We start from the raw sequence: 22,500 nt of genomic DNA, 5'->3' as shown, positions 1-22,500 counted from the left end.
TGGTGTCAGGTAACACCAGTACTTCCTACAGTGTCGGTTAGCACTTCCTACAGTGTCAGGTAACACCAGTACTTCCTACAGTGCTGGATAGCACTTTCTGCAGTGTCAGGTAACACCTGCAGTGCCCACAGTGTAAGGTAGCACTTCCTGCAGTGTCATAGCATTTCCCACAGTGTCGGGTAGCACTTTCTATAGTGTCGGGTAGCACTTCCTACAGTGTCGGGTAGCACTTCCTACAGTGTCGGGTAGCACTTCCTACAGTGTCGGGTAGCACTTCCTACAGTGTCGGTAGCACTTCCTACAGTGTCAGGTAGCACTTCCTACAGTGTCGGGTAAAACTTCCTGCAGTGTCAGGTAGCACTTCCTACAGTGTCGGGTAGCACTTTCTACAGTGTCAAGTAGCGCTTCCTACAGTGTCAGGTAGCACTTCCCGCAGTGTTGGGTAGCACTTCATACAGTGTCAGGTAGCACTACCTACAGTGTCGGGTAGCTCTTCCTGCAGTGTCTGGTAGCACTTTCTGCAGTGTCAGGTAGAACCTTTGTGGTGTCATGTAGCACCAGTACTTGCAGTGTTGGTTAACAAGTGCACTTACAGTTTCTCCATCTCTGAGTCCATGCTGGTGTCTGTCAACAGCTCTGCTTTGTCTGGCAGGGCACCTGCAGATACCAAAGGTAGAGAGGTTATCACAGGAGAGGAAAGCACACTGCTGTCCAGAGAGAGGGGGCATTTAACACAAGAGAGGAAAGCACACTGCTGTCCAGAGAGAGGGTGGCATTTAACACAGGAGAGGAAAGCACACTGCTGTCGGAGGGAGGGGGGGCATTTATCACAGGAGAGGAAAGCACACTGCTGTCGGAGGGAGGGGGGGCATTTAACACAGGAGAGGAAAGGACACTGCTGTCCAGAGAGAGGGGGCATTTAACACAGGAGAGGGAAGCACACTGCTGTCCAGAGAGAGGGGGCATTTAACACAGGAGAGGAAAGCACACTGCTGCCCAGAGAGAGGGGGGTATTTAACACAAGAGAGGAAAGCACACTGCTGTCCAGAGAGAGGGGGGCATTTAACACAGGAGAGGAAAGCACACTGCTGTCCAGAGAGAGGGGGCATTTAACACAAGAGAGGAAAGCACACTGCTGTCCAGAGAGAGGGGGGCATTTAACACAGGAGAGGAAAGCACACTGCTGACCAGAGAGAGGGGGGCATTTAACACAAAAGAGGAAAGCGCACTGCTGTCCAGAGAGAGGGGGGCATTTAACACAGGAGAGGAAAGCACACTGCTGTCCAGAGAGAGGGGGCATTTAACACAAGAGAGGAAAGCGCACTGCTGTCCAGAGAGAGGGGGCATTTAACACAGAAGAGGAAAGCACACTGCTGTCCAGAGAGAGGGGGCATTTAACACAAGAGAGGAAAGCGCACTGCTGTCCAGAGAGAGGGGGGCATTTATCACAGGAGAGGAAAGCACACTGCTGTCCAGAGAGAGGGGGCTTAACACAGGAGAGGAAAGCACACTGCTGTCCAAAGAGAGGGGGCATTTATCACAGGAGAGGAAAGCACACTGCTGTCCAGAGAGAGGGGGCATTTAACACAGGAGAGGAAAGCACACTGCTGTCCAGAGAGAGGGGGCATTTAACACAAAAGAGGAAAGCGCACTGCTGTCCAGAGAGAGGGGGCATTTAACACAAGAGAGGAAAGCGCACTGCTGTCCAGAGAGAGGGGGGCATTTATCACAGGAGAGGAAAGCACACTGCTGTCCAGAGAGAGGGGGCTTAACACAGGAGAGGAAAGCACACTGCTGTCCAAAGAGAGGGGGCATTTATCACAGGAGAGGAAAGCACACTGCTGTCCAGAGAGAGGGGGGCATTTAACACAGGAGAGGAAAGCACACTGCTGCCCAGAGAGAGGGGGGCATTTAACACAGGAGAGGAAAGCACACTGCTGTCCAGAGAGAGGGGGCATTTAACGCAGGAGAGGAAAGCACACTGCTGTCCAGAGAGAGGGGGGCATTTAACGCAGGAGAGGAAAGCACACTGCTGTCCAGAGAGAGGGAGGGCATTTAACACAGAAGAGGAAAGCACACTGCTGTCCAAAGAGAGGGGGGCATTTATCACAGGAGAGGAAAGCACACTGCTGTCCAGAGAGAGGGGGCATTTATCACAGGAGAGGAAAGCACACTGCTGTCCAGAGAGAGGGGGCATTTAACACAGGGGAGGAAAGCACACTGCTGTCCAGAGAGAGAGGGGCATTTAACGCAGGAGAGGAAAGCACACTGCTGTCCAGAGAGAGGGGGGCATTTAACACAGGGGAGGAAAGCACACTGCTGTCCAGAGAGAGGGCATTTAACACAGGGGAGGAAAGCACACTGCTGTCCGGAGAGAGGGGGCATTTAAGACAAGAGAGGAAAGCACACTGCTGTCCGGAGAGAGGGGGGGCATTTAACACAGGGGAGGAAAGCACACTGCTGTCCAGAGAGGGGGTATTTAACACAGGAGAGGAAAGCACATTGCTGCCCAGAGAGAGGGGGCATTTAAGACAAGAGAGGAAAGCACACTGCTGTCCGGAGAGAGGGGGCATTTAACACAGGAGAGGGAAGCACACTGCTGTCCGGAGAGAGGGGGCATTTAACACAAGAGAGGAAAGCACACTGCTGTCCAGAGAGAGAGGGGCATTTAACACAAGAGAGGAAAGCACACTGCTGTCCAGAGAGAGAGGGGCATTTAACACAAGAGAGGAAAGCACACTGCTGTCCAGAGAGAGAGGGGCATTTAACAAAGGAGAGGAAAGCACACTGCTGTCCAGAGAGAGGGGGCATTTAACACAGGAGAGGAAAGCACACTGCTGTCCAGAGAGAGGGGGCATTTAACACAGGAGAGGAAAGCACACTGCTGTCCAGAGAGAGGGGGCATTTAACACAGGAGAGGAAAGCACACTGCTGTCCAGAGAGAGGGGGGGGCATTTAACACAGGGGAGGAAAGCACACTGCTGCCCAGAGAGAGGGGGCATTTAACACAAGAGAGGAAAGCGCACTGCTGTCCAGAGAGAGGGGGCATTTAACACAAGAGAGGAAAGCACACTGGTGTCCAGAGAGAGGGGGCATTTAACACAGGAGAGGAAAGCACACTGCTGTCCAGAGAGAGGGGGCATTTAACACAGGAGAGGAAAGCACACTGCTGTCCAGAGAGAGGGGGCATTTAACACAAGAGAGGAAAGCACACTGGTGTCCAGAGAGAGGGGGCATTTAACACAGGAGAGGAAAGCACACTGCTGTCCAGAGAGAGGGGGCATTTAACACAGGAGAGGAAAGCACACCGCTGTCCAGAGAGAGGGGGCATTTAACACAGGAGAGGAAAGCACACTGCTGTCCAGAGAGAGGGGGCATTTAACACAGGAGAGGAAAGCACACTGCTGTCCAGAGAGAGGGGGGGCATTTAACACAGGGGAGGAAAGCACACTGCTGTCCAGAGAGAGGGGGCATTTAACACAAGAGAGGAAAGCACACTGCTGTCCAGAGAGAGGGGGCATTTAACACAAGAGAGGAAAGCACACTGGTGTCCAGAGAGAGGGGGCATTTAACACAGGAGAGGAAAGCACACTGCTGTCCAGAGAGAGGGGGCATTTAACACAAGAGAGGAAAGCACACTGGTGTCCAGAGAGGGGGGGCATTTAACACAGGGGAGGAAAGCGCACTGCGGTCCAGAGAGAGGGGGGCATTTAACACAAGTGAGGAAAGCACACTGCTGTCCAGAGAGAGGGGGCATTTAACACAAGAGAGGAAAGCACACTGGTGTCCAGAGAGAGGGGGCATTTAACACAGGAGAGGAAAGCACACTGCTGTCCAGAGAGAGGGGGCATTTAACACAGGAGAGGAAAGCACACCGCTGTCCAGAGAGAGGGGGCATTTAACACAGGAGAGGAAAGCACACTGCTGTCCAGAGAGAGGGGGCATTTAACACAGGAGAGGAAAGCACACTGCTGTCCAGAGAGAGGGGGCATTTAACACAAGAGAGGAAAGCACACTGCTGTCCAGAGAGAGGGGGCATTTAACACAAGAGAGGAAAGCACACTGGTGTCCAGAGAGAGGGGGCATTTAACACAGGAGAGGAAAGCACACTGCTGTCCAGAGAGAGGGGGCATTTAACACAGGAGAGGAAAGCACACCGCTGTCCAGAGAGAGGGGGCATTTAACACAGGAGAGGAAAGCACACTGCTGTCCAGAGAGAGGGGGGCATTTAACACAAAAGAGGAAAGCACACTGCTGTCCAGAGAGAGGGGGGGCATTTAACACAGGGGAGGAAAGCACACTGCTGTCCAGAGAGAGGGGGCATTTAACACAAGAGAGGAAAGCACACTGCTGTCCAGAGAGAGAGGGGCATTTAACACAAGAGAGGAAAGCACACTGCTGTCCAGAGAGAGGAGGGCATTTAACACAGAAGAGGAAAGCACACTGCTGTCCAGAGAGAGGGGGCTTAACACAGGAGAGGAAAGCACACTGCTGTCCAGAGAGAGGGAGGGCATTTAACACAAGAGAGGAAAGCACACTGCTGTCCAGAGAGAGGGGGCATTTAACACAAGAGAGGAAAGCACACTGCTGTCCAGAGAGAGAGGGGCATTTAACACAAGAGAGGAAAGCACACTGCTGTCCAGAGAGAGGGGGCATTTAACACAAGAGAGGAAAGCACACTGCTGTCCAGAGAGAGGGGGCTTAACACAGGAGAGGAAAGCACACTGCTGTCCAGAGAGAGAGGGGCATTTAACACAAGAGAGGAAAGCACACTGCTGTCCAGAGAGAGGGGGCATTTAACACAAGAGAGGAAAGCACACTGCTGTCCAGAGAGAGGGGGCTTAACACAGGAGAGGAAAGCACACTGCTGTCCAGAGAGAGGGAGGGCATTTAACACAAGAGAGGAAAGCACACTGCTGTCCAGAGAGAGGGGGCATTTAACACAAGAGAGGAAAGCACACTGCTGTCCAGAGAGAGAGGGGCATTTAACACAAGAGAGGAAAGCACACTGCTGTCCAGAGAGAGAGGGGCATTTAACACAAGAGAGGAAAGCACACTGCTGTCCAGAGAGAGGGGGCATTTAACACAAGAGAGGAAAGCACACTGCTGTCCAGAGAGAGGGGGCTTAACACAGGAGAGGAAAGCACACTGCTGTCCAGAGAGAGGGGGCATTTAACACAAGAGAGGAAAGCACACTGCTGTCCAGAGAGAGGGGGCATTTAACACAAGAGAGGAAAGCGCACTGCTGTCCAGAGAGAGGGGGCATTTAACACAGGAGAGGAAAGCGCACTGCTGTCCAGAGAGAGGGGGCATTTAACACAGGAGAGGAAAGCACACTGCTGTCCAGAGAGAGGGGGCATTTAACACAAGAGAGGAAAGCACACTGCTGCCCAGAGAGAGGGGGGCATTTAACACAGGAGAGGAAAGCACACTGCTGTCCAGAGAGAGGGGGCATTTAACACAGGAGAGGAAAGCACACTGCTGTCCAGAGAGAGGGGGCATTTAACACAGGAGAGGAAAGCACACTGCTGTCCAGAGAGAGGGGGCATTTAACACAAGAGAGGAAAGCACACTGCTGTCCAGAGAGAGGGGGCATTTAACACAGGAGAGGAAAGCACACTGCTGCCCAGAGAGAGGGGGCATTTAACACAGGAGAGGAAAGCACACTGCTGTCCAGAGAGAGGGGCATTAAACACAGGCGAGGAAAGCACACTGCTGTCGGAGGGAGGGGGGCTTTTAACACAAGTGAGGAAAGCACACTGCTGCCCAGAGAGAGGGAAGGGAGGGCATTTAACACAGGAGAGGAGATAGGGGGTAAGAGGAGTGTAACACACATTGGCCGATGGGCCTAGCGATCACAGCAGGTGCAGTGACACCGGGACCCATGGGTGTCAGGTACTCTTTGCCCCCCTGTTGTGGCTGCACTTCACCATCTAGGCTGGGCATGTGCACCCATGTTCCAAGCTTGTTTTGTGTCTCCTGCCACCCTTGCTAGGTGCTACAGCACAGGAGGTGGGCACACTGTCCCCCAGGATCGAGAACATGGAGAGGCGGGACCAGGGATATACCACACTCACACTCACACTCACACTTTACTGTCCCACAGCTCTCAGTGCACTCTTTAGATTGTTGCTGATTCAGCAAAAGTGCCAGTAATGAAGAGGAATATATTTGAGAACACAAATACCCGGCAACTAGCCATACAGTTTCAGGTTCTATGTGCATCTGTCTTATTTTAGTGCTTTAAAAGGGCAGGTACTGTCCGGTACTGTGTACCTGCACTTCTCGAATTGGAAAGCGAGAGGACCTGCACTTTTCAGCACTGCTGAATGGCAGAGTACCGACATAGAGCCCGCATACCTAGAGTACAGATGCGCTCTATATAGTGAGTACCTGCACTTCTCATCTCTGCTGCCATACATGTGCTAATGTTGATAAATACAATACCGATATACACCATAATATATGTACGTATAATAACAAACTCACATTTCCATTGTTGAATTCACCCAATGTGACCTCCCCCTCAACCCCCAGTCAGACGTGGGTGGTCAGGCCGGCTCCGAGACCCCGGCCTGAAGCAACTGACGGACAGATCACAGGTGGGGAAACACGTACGTAACCCTTAAACAAACGCGTGAACAGGAAAACCCAGCTCGATCCCACAGATAGGCAGCGACCCCACAATGGTCTCAGGAGATTGGCCCCCAAAAAACACGTTTAGCTGGAGGGATAAAGTCAGATGCCACACTAAGTTAGGAACACTCAGCCAATCGGAACACAGCATGCACACTACACGCAGTCATCACGCGCTTCCCATGACGGACATCTGGACATGTACCCCCTAGCTTCGCATGGGGTCAATGCAGGGTCAAGAGCCACCTGTGTTTCTATCAACTGACCAGATTTATGACTCTGAGACTAGGCCCAGATTCCTGTTCTAAAAAGAATGTTGTGAAATGTATACAATTAGGGCCAGAAGTTGAACCAATGTACTTTGAGACTGTCTTCAGACATGACTCTGTTGCCTGCTGTACCGGTCGCTGCATTTAATTCAACCAACTGTCCCTGGTTTACTTCTTGCCATTCATTTTTTTAAGGTAAAATCATATTCGAGCAACATTTTGGTGAACCAGAATGGAGAGATTGGTTCTTAGGGCCGCACTGCACCTAAAGGAACAGGACCCCACATACAGATTCTCTGGAGAGCAGATACTGCAATTGATTAGAAGTTCTGCTGAAGCCGCCGGCTGGAGGTTCATCCTGAAGCCGCCCTTAGTGGGTAAGAGACTACATCTGATACTTAGTCCCAGCATTTGGGGTATGAAAAGCTAGGCCGGAGAGCATCCTTCTTGGATAGTCAGCATGCTAGGAAAGGTGAGAGTTGCATTAGTTGCTTGGACCGCTGGGCGTAACACAGAGGGGACGCTTGTCTCTGGGTGGGATACAGAACCGCTTGGACCGCTGGGAGTGACACAGAGGGGACGCTTGTCTCTGGGTGTGATACAGACCGATTGGACCGCCGGGAGTGACACAGAGGGGACGCTTGTCTCTGGGTGTGATACAGACCGATTGGACCGCCGGGAGTGACACGGAGGGGACGCTTGTCTCTGGGTGTGATACAGACCGCTTGGACCGCTGGGCGTGACACAGAGGGTACGCTTGTCTCTGGGTGTGATACAGACCGCTTGGACCGCTGGGCGTGACACAGAGGGTACGCTTGTCTCTGGGTGTGATACAGACTGCTTGGACCGCAGGGCGTGACACAGAGGGGACGCTTGTCTCTGGGTGTGATACAGACCTCTTGGATCGCTGGGCGTGACACAGAGGGGACGCTTGTCTCCGGGTGTGATACAGACCGCTTGGACCGCTGGGCGTGACACAGAGGGGACGCTTGTCTCTGGGTGTGATACAGACCGCTTGGACCGCTGGGCATGACACGGAGGGGACGCTTGTCTCTGGGTGTGATACAGACCGCTTGGACCGCTGGGCGTGACACAGAGGGGACGCTTGTCTCTGGGTGTGATACAGACCGCTTGGACCGCTGGGCGTGACACAGAGGGTACGCTTGTCTCTGGGTGTGATACAGACTGCTTGGACCGCTGGGCGTGACACAGAGGGGACGCTTGTCTCTGGGTGTGATACCGACCGCTTGGACCGCTGGGCGTGACACAGAGGGTACGCTTGTCTCTGGGTGTGATACAGACTGCTTGGACCGCTGGGCGTGACACAGAGGGGACGCTTGTCTCTGGGTGTGATACAGACCGCTTGGACCGCTGGGCGTGACACAGAGGGTACGCTTGTCTCTGGGTGTGATACAGATCGCTTGCAACACTGGGCGTGACACAGAGGAGACGCTTGTCTCCGGGTGTGATACAGACCGCTTTTAACACTGGGCGTGACACAGAGGGGACGCTTGTCTCCGGGTGTGATACAGACCTCTTGGACCGCTGGGCGTGACACAGAGGGGACGCTTGTCTCTGGGTGTGATACAGACCGCTTGGACCGCTGGGCGTGACACAGAGGGGACGCTTGTCTCTGGGTGTGATACAGACCGCTTGGACCGCTGGGCATGACACAGAGGGTACGCTTGTCTCTGGGTGTGATACAGACTGCTTGGACCGCTGGGCGTGACACAGAGGGGACGCTTGTCTCTGGGTGTGATACAGACTGCTTGGACCGCTGGGCGTGACACAGAGGGGACGCTTGTCTCTGGGTGTGATACAGACCGCTTGGACCGCTGGGCATGACACGGAGGGGACGCTTGTCTCCGGGTGTGATACAGACCGCTTGGACCGCTGGGCGTTATACAGAGGGGACGCTTGTCTCTGGGTGTGATACAGACCGCTTGGACCCCTGGGCGTGACACAGAGGGGACGCTTGTCTCTTGGTGTGATACAGACCGCTTGGACCCCTGGGCGTGACACAGAGGGGACGCTTGTCTCTGGGTGTGATACAGACCGCTTGGACCGCTGGGCGTGACACAGAGGGTACGCTTGTCTCTGGGTGTGATACAGATCGCTTGCAACACTGGGCGTGACACAGAGGAGACGCTTGTCTCCGGGTGTGATACAGACCGCTTTTAACACTGGGCGTGACACAGAGGGGACGCTTGTCTCCGGGTGTGATACAGACCTCTTGGACCGCTGGGCGTGACACAGAGGGGACGCTTGTCTCTGGGTGTGATACAGACCGCTTGGACCGCTGGGCGTGACACAGAGGGGACGCTTGTCTCTGGGTGTGATACAGACCGCTTGGACCGCTGGGCGTGACACAGAGGGTACGCTTGTCTCTGGGTGTGATACAGATCGCTTGCAACACTGGGCGTGACACAGAGGAGACGCTTGTCTCCGGGTGTGATACAGACCGCTTTTAACACTGGGCGTGACACAGAGGGGACGCTTGTCTCCGGGTGTGATACAGACCTCTTGGACCGCTGGGCGTGACACAGAGGGGACGCTTGTCTCTGGGTGTGATACAGACCGCTTGGACCGCTGGGCGTGACACAGAGGGGACGCTTGTCTCTGGGTGTGATACAGACCGCTTGGACCGCTGGGCATGACACAGAGGGTACGCTTGTCTCTGGGTGTGATACAGACTGCTTGGACCGCTGGGCGTGACACAGAGGGGACGCTTGTCTCTGGGTGTGATACAGACTGCTTGGACCGCTGGGCGTGACACAGAGGGGACGCTTGTCTCTGGGTGTGATACAGACCGCTTGGACCGCTGGGCATGACACGGAGGGGCACTTGTCTCCGGGTGTGATACAGACCGCTTGGACCGCTGGGCGTTATACAGAGGGGACGCTTGTCTCTGGGTGTGATACAGACCGCTTGGACCCCTGGGCGTGACACAGAGGGGACGCTTGTCTCTTGGTGTGATACAGACCGCTTGGACCCCTGGGCGTGACACAGAGGGGACGCTTGTCTCTGGGTGTGATACAGACCGCTTGGACCGCTGGGCGTGACACAGAGGGTACGCTTGTCTCTGGGTGTGATACAGATCGCTTGCAACACTGGGCGTGACACAGAGGAGACGCTTGTCTCCGGGTGTGATACAGACCGCTTTTAACACTGGGCGTGACACAGAGGGGACGCTTGTCTCCGGGTGTGATACAGACCTCTTGGACCGCTGGGCGTGACACAGAGGGGACGCTTGTCTCTGGGTGTGATACAGACCGCTTGGACCGCTGGGCGTGACACAGAGGGGACGCTTGTCTCTGGGTGTGATACAGACCGCTTGGACCGCTGGGCATGACACAGAGGGTACGCTTGTCTCTGGGTGTGATACAGACTGCTTGGACCGCTGGGCGTGACACAGAAGGGACGCTTGTCTCTGGGTGTGATACAGACTGCTTGGACCGCTGGGCGTGACACAGAGGGGACGCTTGTCTCTGGGTGTGATACAGACCGCTTGGACCGCTGGGCATGACACGGAGGGGACGCTTGTCTCCGGGTGTGATACAGACCGCTTGGACCGCTGGGCGTTATACAGAGGGGACGCTTGTCTCTGGGTGTGATACAGACCGCTTGGACCCCTGGGCGTGACACAGAGGGGACGCTTGTCTCTTGGTGTGATACAGACCACTTGCAACACTGGGCATGACACAGAGGGGATGCTTGTCTCTGGGTGTGATACAGACCGCTTGGACCCCTGGGCGTGATACAGAGGGGACGCTTGTCTCTTGGTGTGATACAGACCACTTGCAACACTGGGCATGACACAGAGGGGACGCTTGTCTCTGGGTGTGATACAGACTGCTTGGACCGCTGGGTGTGACACAGAGGGGACGCTTGTCTCTGGGTGTGATACAGAACCACTTGGAGCGCTGGGCGTGACACAGGGGGGACGCTTGTCTCTGGGTGTGATACAGAACCGCTTGGACCGCTGGTCGTGATACAGAGGGGACGCTTGTCTCTGGGTGTGATACAGATCGCTTGGAACGCTGGGCGTGACACAGAGGGGACGCTTGTCTCTGGGTGTGATACAGAACCACTTGGAGCGCTGGGCGTGACACAGGGGGGACGCTTGTCTCTGGGTGTGATACAGAACCGCTTGGACCGCTGGTCGTGATACAGAGGGGACGCTTGTCTCTGGGTGTGATACAGACCGCTTGGACCGCTGGGCGTGACACAGAGGGTACGCTTGTCTCTGGGTGTGATACAGATCGCTTGCAACACTGGGCGTGACACAGAGGAGACGCTTGTCTCCGGGTGTGATACAGACCGCTTTTAACACTGGGCGTGACACAGAGGGGACGCTTGTCTCCGGGTGTGATACAGACCTCTTGGACCGCTGGGCGTGACACAGAGGGGACGCTTGTCTCTGGGTGTGATACAGACCGCTTGGACCCCTGGGCGTGACACAGAGGGGACGCTTGTCTCTTGGTGTGATACAGACCACTTGCAACACTGGGCATGACACAGAGGGGATGCTTGTCTCTGGGTGTGATACAGACCGCTTGGACCCCTGGGCGTGATACAGAGGGGACGCTTGTCTCTTGGTGTGATACAGACCACTTGCAACACTGGGCATGACACAGAGGGGACGCTTGTCTCTGGGTGTGATACAGACTGCTTGGACCGCTGGGTGTGACACAGAGGGGACGCTTGTCTCTGGGTGTGATACAGAACCACTTGGAGCGCTGGGCGTGACACAGGGGGGACGCTTGTCTCTGGGTGTGATACAGAACCGCTTGGACCGCTGGTCGTGATACAGAGGGGACGCTTGTCTCTGGGTGTGATACAGATCGCTTGGAACGCTGGGCGTGACACAGAGGGGACGCTTGTCTCTGGGTGTGATACAGAACCACTTGGAGCGCTGGGCGTGACACAGGGGGGACGCTTGTCTCTGGGTGTGATACAGAACCGCTTGGACCGCTGGTCGTGATACAGAGGGGACGCTTGTCTCTGGGTGTGATACAGATCGCTTGGAACGCTGGGCGTGACACAGAGGGGACGCTTGTCTCCGGGTGTGATACAGACCGCTTGGACCGCTGGTCGTGATACAGAGGGGACGCTTGTCTCTGGGTGTGATACAGATCGCTTGGAACGCTGGGCGTGACACAGAGGAGACGCTTGTCTCCGGGTGTGATACAGACCGCTTGGAACCCTGGGCGTGACACAGAGGGGACGCTTGTCTCTGGGTGTGATACAGAGTAGCGGCGTGCAGTGAGAACTGCCGTTTGCGCTGGTCTTCCTGTCACTCAGGTAGAAATCCTACTTGAGTGGTAGCTCGCGCACTTGTGCAAAAACTCTGCCGCACTATGCGGAGCGCAGTTTTCTGCACCCCGCGAGGTCCGCAGAGCACAGAGTGCAGAACACTCTGCAAACTCCGGGAACGGAGTGGAGTTCACTGCACAGGCCTAAAAAGTACAGTTCATAACGTTTTTGAGTTAATCAATGCACTTTCCTACAGATTTTTATTTTCTACGTGTTGTTTAATGTATTGTGAAAGTTTGTTCGATACACCCAAGCTGAGCCCATAGTAAAAGTAGTTATGGCCAGTATAATCCCTTGTACACATTTTCCCCGTGATCAGAGTAGCATTTAAGTTTGTTTTAAAGACTTGTTACAAGTGTTCCAGCCTTTAAAAGTTCCCAACTCATCATGGCGTCACCGTTGAAGCACATGCAAACCAGGTTCCATACACAGGCAAAGAAGACAGATCAATTCTGCTGTGAATGACACGCACACACAAGACACATGCGTTCTCCTGGCCAGAGGGAGGGAACCTTCGACACCAACATATTAGAACCTATATTTGGACCAAGTATGCAGGGCAGAGGAGGCCAGAAGAAGAGAGGCACAGCTGGAACTCTGGCCCATCTTTGAGGTGACCCGACCTACAATTCTGCCCCAGTCCCTGCAAGCAAGGCGCCGACACCTCCCCCACCGTACACCGGCACAGAGGTGCCCTCTCTAATGCCAGCCCTGTCATTCCTGCACCGGGTCACACCAACCTGCCGATCGAAGGGGCTGAGGCCCCCCCACCGGGCGGCGAGGCACTATACCCAGGGCAGGGGGGTGCCAGTTCAGCAAACCCAGCCAACCTCGGCCTCATCACAGTTCGGCGCTAGAAGTCCCTGAAGTTCGACCCCCCATCCATCGTATGCAAGTTATGAAGCCCCAGAGGCCCGGGGACCAGACTCTCCAACCCGTCCAGTCACGTGCTCTCAGGTAGCTGGGGGGTTCATAGCGGTACTAGAGAGTGACACCACCTGTGGGGGGGGGGGGGTCCTAGCCCTCCAGTGTCCGACATTCTGAAGGAGACGCAGGGTATGTTCAGGCAGCAGAAGAAATGACGTGAAGTGAGCTGGAGGACAGACCACTGGGCCTCGCTCCCACCTACCACTGGGCCTCGCTCCCACCTACCACTGGGCCTCGCTCCGACCTACCACTGGGCCTCTCTCTGACCTACCACTGGGCCCCGCTCCGACCTACCACTGGGCCTCTCTCTGACCTACCACTGGGCCTCGCTCTGACCTACCACTGGCCTCGCTCTGACCTACCACTGGGCCTCGCTCCGACCTACCATTGGGCCTCGCTCCCACCTACCACAGGGCCTCACTCCGACCTACCACTGGGCCTCTCTCTGACCTACCACTGGGCCTCGCTCCGTCCTACAACTGGGCCTCGCTCCCACCTACCACTGGGCCTCGCTCCCACCTACCACTGGGCCTCGCTCCGTCCTACAACTGGGCCTCGCTCCCACCTACCACTGGGCCTCGCTCTGACCTACCACTAGCCTCGCTCCCACCTACCACGGGGCCTCACTCCGACCTACCACTGGGCCTCGCTCTGACCTACCACTGGGCCTCGCTCCCACCTACCACTGGGCCTCGCTCCCACCTACCACTGGGCCTCGCTCCGACCTACCACTGGGCCTCGCTCTGACCTACCACTGGGCCTCACTCCCACCTACCACTGGGCCTCGCTCCCACCTACCACTGGGCCTCGCTCTGACCTACCACTGGGCCTCGCTCTGACCTACCACAGGGCCTCGCTCAGACCTATCACTGGGCCTCGCTCCCACCTACCACTGGGCCTCTCTCCGACCTACCACTGGCCTTGCTCCCACCCACCACTGGGCCTCGCTCCGACCTACCACTGGGCCTCGCTCCCACCTACCAGTGGGCCTCGCTCCAACCTACCACTGGGCCTTGCTGCGACCTACCACTGGGCCTCGTTCCGACCTACCACTGGGCCTCGCTCAGACCTACCACTGGGCCAAGCTCCGACCTACCACTGGGCCAAGCTCCCACCTACCACTGGGCCTCGCTCCCACCTACCACTGGGCCTCGCTCCCACCTACCACTGGGCCTCACTCCGACCTACCACTGGGCCTCTCTCCGACCTACCACTGGGCCTCGTTCCGACCTACCACTGGGCCTCACTCCCACCTACCACTGGGCCTCACTCCGACCTACCACTGGGCCTCGCTCCCACCTACCACTGGGCCTCGCTGCGACCTACCACTGGGCCTCGCTCGGACCTACCACTGGGCCTCGCTCCCACCTACCACTGGGCCTCTCTCCGACCTACCACTGGGCCTCGCTCCGACCTACCACTGGGCCTCGCTCCCACCTACCACTGGGCCTCGCTCAGACCTACCACTGGGCCTCGCTCCGTCCTACCACTGTGCCTCGCTCAGACCTACCACTGGGCCTCGCTGCGACCTACCACTGGGCCTCGCTCCCACCTACCACTGGGCCTCACTCTGACCTACCACTGGGCTTCCCTCCAACCTACCACTGGGCCTCTCTCCGACCTACCACTGGGCCTCGCTGCGACCTACCACTGGGCCTCGCTCGGACCTACCACTGGGCCTTGATCCCACCTACCACTGGGCCTCTCTCCAACCTACCACTGGGCCTCGCTCCGACCTACCACTGGGCCTCGCACCAACCTACCACTGGGCCTCGCTCCGACCTACCACTGGGCCTCGCTCCGACCTACCAATGGGCCTCGCTACGACCTACCACTGGGCCTCGCTCCGTCCTACCACTGGGCCATGCTCCGACCAACCACTGGGCCTCGCTACCACCTACCATAGGGCCTCGCTCCGTCCTACCACTGGGCCTCGCTCCAACCTACCACCGAGCCTCGCTCCCACCTACCATGGGGCCTCACTCCCACCTACCACTTGGCCTCACTCCGACCTACCACTGGGCCTCGCTCCCACCTACCACTGGGCCTCGCTTCCACCTACCACTGGGCCTCGCTCCGACCTACCACTGGGCCTCGCTCCGACCTACCACTGGGCCTCGCTCCCACCTACCACTGGGCCTCGCTCCCACCTACCACTGGGCCTCGCTCCCGCCTACCACTGGGCCTCGCTCCGACCTACCACTGGGCCTCGCTCCGACCTACCACTGGGCCTCACTCTGACCTACCACTGGGCCTCGCTCCGACCTACCACTGGGCCTCACTCTGACCTACCACTGGGCCTCGCTCCGACCTACCACTGGGCCTCGCTCCGACCTACCACTGGGCCTCGCTACCACCTACCATAGGGCCTCGCTACGACCTACCACTGGGCCTCGCTCCGTCCTACCACTGGGCCATGCTCCGACCTACCACTGGGCCTCGCTACCACCTACCATAGGGCCTCGCTCCGTCCTACCACTGGGCCTCGCTCCAACCTACCACTGAGCCTCGCTCCCACCTACCATGGGGCCTCACTCCCACCTACCACTGGGCCTCACTCCGACCTACCACTGGGCCTCGCTCCCACCTACCACTGGGCCTCGCTTCCACCTACCACTGGGCCTCGCTCCGACCTACCACTGGGCCTCGCTCCGACCTACCACTGGGCCTCGCTCCCACCTACCACTGGGCCTCGCTCCCACCTACCACTGGGCCTCGCTCCGACCTACCACTGGGCCTCGCTCCGACCTACCACTGGGCCTCGCTCCGACCTACCACTGGGCCTCACTCTGTCCTACCACTGGGCCTCGCTCCGACCTACCACTGGGCCTCACTCTGACCTACCACTGGGCCTCGCTCCGACCTACCACTGGGCCTCGCTCCGACCTACCACTGGGCCTCGCTACCACCTACCATAGGGCCTCACTCCGTCCTACCACTGGGCCTCGCTCCGTCCTACCACTGGGCCTCGCTCCAACCTACCACTGAGCCTCGCTCCCACCTACCATGGGGCCTCACTCCCACCTACCACTGGGCCTCACTCCGACCTACCACTGGGCCTCGCTCCCACCTACCACTGGGCCCCGCTTCCACCTACCACTGGGCCTCGCTCCGACCTACCACTGGGCCTCGCTCCCACCTACCACTGGGCCTCGCTCCCACCTACCACTGGGCCTCGCTCCCACCTACCACTGGGCCTCGCTCCGACCTACCACTGGGCCTCGCTCCGACCTACCACTGGGCCTCACTCTGACCTACCACTGGGCCTCGCTCCGACCTACCACTGGGCCTCACTCTGACCTACCACTGGGCCTCGCTCCGACCTACCACTGAGCCTCGCTCCGACCTACCACTGGGCCTCGCTCCCACCTACCACTGGGCCGCGCTCCGACCTACCACTGGGCCTCTCTCTGACCTACCACTGGGCCTCGCTCCGTCCTACCACTGGGCCTCGCTCCCACCTACCACTGGGCCTCGCTCCCACCTACCACAGGGCCTCACTCCCACCTACCACGAGGCCTCACTCCGACCTACCACTGGGCCTCGCTCCGTCCTACCACTGGGCCTCGCGCCCACCTACCACAGGGCCTCACTCCCACCTACCACGGGGCCTCACTCCGACCTACCACTGGGCCTCGCTCCGTCCTACCACTGGGCCTCGCTCCCACCTACCACAGGGCCTCGCTCCCACCTACCACAGGGCCTCACTCCCACCTACCACGGGGCCTCACTCCGACCTACCACTGGGCCTCGCTCTGACCTACAACTGGGCCTCGCTCTGACCTACCACTGGGCCTCTCTCCGACCTACCACTGGGCCTCGCTCTGACCTACCACTGGGCCTCGCTCCCACCTACCACTGGGCCTCGCTCCCACCTACCACTGGGCCTCACTCTGACCTACCACTGGGCCTCGCTCGGACCTACCACTGGGCCTCGCTCCGACCTACCACTGGGCCTCGCTCCGACCTACCACTGGGCCTCGCTCCGACCTACCCCAGGGCCTCGCTCCGACCTACCCCAGGGCCTCTCTCCGACCTACCACTGGGCCTCACTCCGACCTACCACTGGGCCTCTCTCCGACCTACCCCAGAGCCTCGCTCCGACCTACCACTGGGCCTCACTCCGACCTACCACTGGGCCTCTCTCCGACCTACCCCAGGGCCTCGCTCCGACCTACCGCTGGGCCTCGCTCCCACCTACCACTGGGCCCCTCTCCGACCTACCACTGGGCCTCGCTCCGACCTACCACTGGGCCTCGCTCTGACCTACCACTGGGCCTCGCTCCCACCTACCACTGGGCCTCGCTCCCACCTACCAATGTGCCTCGCTCTGACCTACCACTGGGCCTCGCTCCCACCTACCACTGGGCCTCGCTCCGACCTACCACTGGGCCTCACTCCGACCTACCACTGGGCCTCTCTCCGACCTACCCCAGGGCCTCGCTCCGACCTACCGCTGGGCCTCGCTCCCACCTACCACTGGGCCTCTCTCCGACCTACCACTGGGCCTCACTCCGACCTACCACTGGGCCTCGCTCTGACCTACCACTGGGCCTTGCTCCCACCTACCACTGGGCCTCGCTCTGACCTACCACTGGGCCTCACTCCGACCTACCACTGGGCCTCTCTCCGACCTACCCCAGGGCCTCGCTCCGACCTACCACTGGGCCTCACTCCGACCTACCACTGGGCCTCTCTCCGACCTACCCCAGGGCCTCGCTCCGACCTACCACTGGGCCTCACTCCCTCCTACCACGGGGCCTCACTCCCACCTACCACGGGGCCTTACTCCGACCTACCACTGGGCCTCGCTCCGACCTACCACTGAGCCTCGCTCCCACCTACCACGGGGCCTCACTCCGACCTACCACTGGGCCTCACTCCGACCTACCACTGGGCCTCGCTCCGACCTACCACTGGGCCTCACTCCGACCTACCACTGGGCCTCTCTCCGACCTACCCCAGGGCCTCGCTCCGACCTACCACTGGGCCTCACTCCCTCCTACCACGGGGCCTCACTCCCACCTACCACGGGGCCTTACTCCGACCTACCACTGGGCCTCGCTCCGACCTACCACTGAGCCTCGCTCCCACCTACCACGGGGCCTCACTCCGACCTACCACTGGGCCTCGCTCCGACCTACCACTGGGCCTCGCTGCGACCTACCACTGGGCCTCGCTCGGACCTACTACTGGGCCTCGCTCCCACCTACCACTGGGCCTCGCTCCCACCTACCACTGGGCCTCGCTCCCACCTACCACTGGGCCTCGCTCCGACCTACCACTGGGCCTCGCTCCCACCTACCACTGGGCCTCGCTCCGACATACCACTGGGCCTCGCTCCGACCTACCACTGGGCCTCGCTCCGACCTACCACTGGGCCTCGCTCCCACCTACCACTGGGCCTCTCTCTGACCTACCACTGGGCCTCTCTCCCACCTACCACTGGGCCTCGCTCCGACCTACCACTGGGCCTCTCTCCGACCTACCACTGGGCCTCACTCCCACCTACCACGGGGCCTCACTCCGACCTACCACTGGGCCTCGCTCCGACCTACCACTGGGCCTTGCTGCGACCTACCACTGGGCCTCGCTCCAACCTACCACTGGGCCTCACTCCCACCTACCACTGGGCCTCACTCCCACCTACCATTGGGCCTCGCTCCCACCTACCACTGGGCCTCTCTCCGACCTACCACTGGGCCTCTCTCCCACCTACCACTGGGCCTCGCTCCGACCTACCACTGGGCCTCGCTCCGACCTACCACTGGGCCTCGCTCCGACCTACCACTGGGCCTCTCTCCGACCTACCACTGGGCCTCGCTCCCACCTACCACTGGGCCTCTCTCTGACCTACCACTGGGCCTCGCTCCCACCTACCACTGGGCCTCGCTCCCACCTACCACTGGCCTCCCTCCGACCTACCCCGGGCCTCGCTCCCACCTACCACTGGGCCTCGCTCCGACCTACCACTGGGCCTCGCTCAGACCAAACACTGGGCCTCGCTCCGACCTACCACTGGGCCTCGCTCTGACCTACCACAGGGCTTCGCTCCGAACTACCACTGGGCCTCGCGCCGACCTACCACTGGGTCTCGCACCGACCTACCTCTGGGCCTCGCTCTGACCTACCACTGGGCCTGTCTCCCACCTACCACTGGGCCTCGCTCCGTCCTACCACTGGGCTCCGCTCCGACTTACCACTGGGCCTCGCTCCGACCTACCACTGGGCCTCACTCCGACCTACCACTGGGCCTCGCTCTGACCTACCACGGGGCCCCTCTCCGACCTACCACTGGGCCTCGCTCCGACCTACCACTGGGCCTCGCTCCGACCTACCACTGGGCCTTGCTCTGACCTACCACTGGGCCTCGCTCCCACCTACCACTGGGCCTCGCTCCCACCTACCAATGGGCCTCGCTCCCACCTACCAATGGGCCTCGCTCCCACCTACCACTGGGCCTCGCTCCGACCTACCACTGGGCCTCGCTCCGACCTACCACTGGGCCTCACTCCGACCTACCACTGGGCCTCTCTCCGACCTACCCCAGGGCCTCGCTCCCACCTACCGCTGGGCCTCGCTCCGACCTACCACTGGGCCTCACTCCGACCTACCACTGGGCCTCGCTCTGACCTACCACTGGGCCTTGCTCCCACCTACCACTGGGCCTCGCTCTGACCTACCTCTGGGCCTCGCTCCCACCTACCACAGGGCCTCGCTCCGACCTACCACTGGGCCTCACTCCGACCTACCACTGGGCCTCTCTCCGACCTACCCCAGGGCCTCGCTCCGACCTACCACTGGGCCTCACTCCCTCCTACCACGGGGCCTCACTCCCACCTACCACGGGGCCTCACTCCGACCTACCACTGGGCCTCGCTCCAACCTACCACTGAGCCTCGCTCCCACCTACCACTGGGCCTCACTCCGACCTACCACTGGGCCTCGCTCCGACCTACCACTGGGCCTCGCTGCGACCTACCACTGGGCCTCGCTCCGACCTACCACTGGGCCTCGCTCCCACCTACCACTGGGCCTCGCTCCCACCTACCACTGGGCCTCGCTCCGACCTACCACTGGGCCTCGCTCCCACCTACCACTGGGCCTCGCTCCGACATACCACTGGGCCTCGCTCCGACCTACCACTGGGCCTCGCTCCGACCTACCACTGGGCCTCGCTCCCACCTACCACTGGGCCTCTCTCTGACCTACCACTGGGCCTCTCTCCCACCTACCACTGGGCCTCGCTCCGACCTACCACTGGGCCTCGCTCCGACCTACCACTGGGCCTCGCACCCACCTACCACGGGGCCTCACTCCGACCTACCACTGGGCCTCACTCCGACCTACCACTGGGCCTCGCTGCGACCTACCACTGGGCCTCGCTCCAACCTACCACTGGGCCTCACTCCCACCTACCACTGGGCCTCACTCCCACCTACCATTGGGCCTCACTCCCACCTACCATTGGGCCTCGCTCCCACCTACCACTGGGCCTCTCTCCGACCTACCACTGGGCCTCTCCCCCACCTACCACTGGGCCTCGCTCCGACCTACCACTGGGCCTCGCTCCGACCTACCACTGGGCCTCTCTCCGACCTACCACTGGGCCTCGCTCCCACCTACCACTGGGCCTTTCTCTGACCTACCACTGGGCCTCGCTCCCACCTACCACTGGGCCTCGCTCCCACCTACCACTGGCCTCCCTCCGACCTACCCCGGGCCTCGCTCCCACCTACCACTGGGCCTCGCTCCGACCTACCACTGGGCCTTGCTCAGACCAACCACTGGGCCTCGCTCCGACCTACCACTGGGCCTCGCTCTGACCTACCACAGGGCTTCGCTCCGAACTACCACTGGGCCTCGCGCCGACCTACCACTGGGTCTCGCACCGACCTACCTCTGGGCCTCACTCTGACCTACCACTGGGCCTGTCTCCCACCTACCACTGGGACTCGCTCCGTCCTACCACTGGGCTCCGCTCCGACTTACCACTGGGCCTCGCTCCGACCTACCACTGGGCCTCACTCCGACCTACCACTGGGCCTCGCTCTGACCTACCACGGGGCCTCACTCCGACCTACCACTGGGCCTCGCTCCGACCTACCACTGGGCCTCGGTGCGACCTACCACTGGGCCTCGCTCCGACCTACCACTGGGCCTCACTCCCACCTACCACTGGGCCTCACTCCCACCTACCACTGGGCCTCGCTCCCACCTACCACTGGGCCTCTCTCCGACCTACCACTGGGCCTCTCTCCCACCTACCACTGGGCCTCGCTCCGACCTACCACTGGGCCTCGCTCCGACCTACCACTGGGCCTCTCTCCGACCTACCACTGGGCCTCGCTCCCACCTACCACTGGGCCTCTCTCTGACCTACCACTGGGCCTCGCTTCCACCTACCACTGGGCCTCGCTCCCACCTACCACTGGGCCTCCCTCCGACCTACCCCGGGCCTCGCTCCCACCTACCACTGGGCCTCGCTCCGACCTACCACTGGGCCTCGCTCAGACCAACCACTGGGCCTCGCTCCGACCTACCACTGGGCCTCGCTCTGACCTACCACAGGGCCTCGCTCCGACCTACCACTGGGCCTCGCGCCGACCTACCACTGGGTCTCGCACCGACCTACCTCTGGGCCTCGCTCTGACCTACTACTGGGCCTGTCTCCCACCTACCACTGGGCCTCGCTCCGTCATACCACTGGGCCCCGCTCCGACCTACCACTGGGCTTTGCTCCGACCTACCACTGGGCCTCACTCCGACCTACCACTGGGCCTCGCTCTGACCTACCACTGGGCCTCACTCCGACCTACCACTGGGCCTCGCTCCGACCTACCACTGGGCCTCGCTGCGACCTACCACTGGGCCTCGCTCCAACCTACCACTGGGCCTCACTCCCACCTACCACTGGGCCTCACTCCCACCTACCATTGGGCCTCGCTCCCACCTACCACTGGGCCTCTCTCCGACCTACCACTGGGCCTCTCTCCGACCTACCACTGGGCCTCTCTCCCACCTACCACTGGGCCTCGCTCCGACCTACCACTGGGCCTCTCTCCGACCTACCACTGGGCCTCGCTCCCACCTACCACTGGGCCTCTCTCCGACCTACCACTGGGCCTCGCTCCCACCTACCACTGGGCCTCGCTCCCACCTACCACTGGCCTCCCTCCGACCTACCCCGGGCCTCGCTCCCACCTACCACTGGGCCTCGCTCCGACCTACCACTGGGCCTCGCTCAGACCAACCACTGGGCCTCGCTCCGACCTACCACTGGGCCTCGCTCTGACCTACCACAGGGCTTCGCTCCGAACTACCACTGGGCCTCGCGCCGACCTACCACTGG

The 22,500-nt window shown here is 59.9% G+C and overlaps 1 protein-coding gene across 1 annotated transcript in view; it reads right to left on the bottom strand.

Annotated features, from left to right (window-relative positions):
• Positions 1 to 22,500, bottom strand: part of CSTPP1 (centriolar satellite-associated tubulin polyglutamylase complex regulator 1) — a 403,270-nt gene that overhangs the window by 28,003 nt on the left and 352,767 nt on the right. Inside the window, exon 8 of the mRNA XM_078684705.1 lies at positions 594 to 657. Within this exon, the coding sequence (XP_078540831.1) occupies positions 594 to 657 (64 nt within the window). The remainder of the gene's footprint in view (positions 1 to 593; positions 658 to 22,500) is intronic.

Source organism: Lissotriton helveticus, chromosome 3_2, assembly GCF_964261635.1.
Source record: "Lissotriton helveticus chromosome 3_2, aLisHel1.1, whole genome shotgun sequence".
NCBI classification, from domain to species: domain Eukaryota; kingdom Metazoa; phylum Chordata; class Amphibia; order Caudata; family Salamandridae; genus Lissotriton; species Lissotriton helveticus.
The sequence above is the reverse complement of the archived record's forward strand: the minus strand, read 5'-3'. Positions and strand labels throughout refer to the sequence as shown.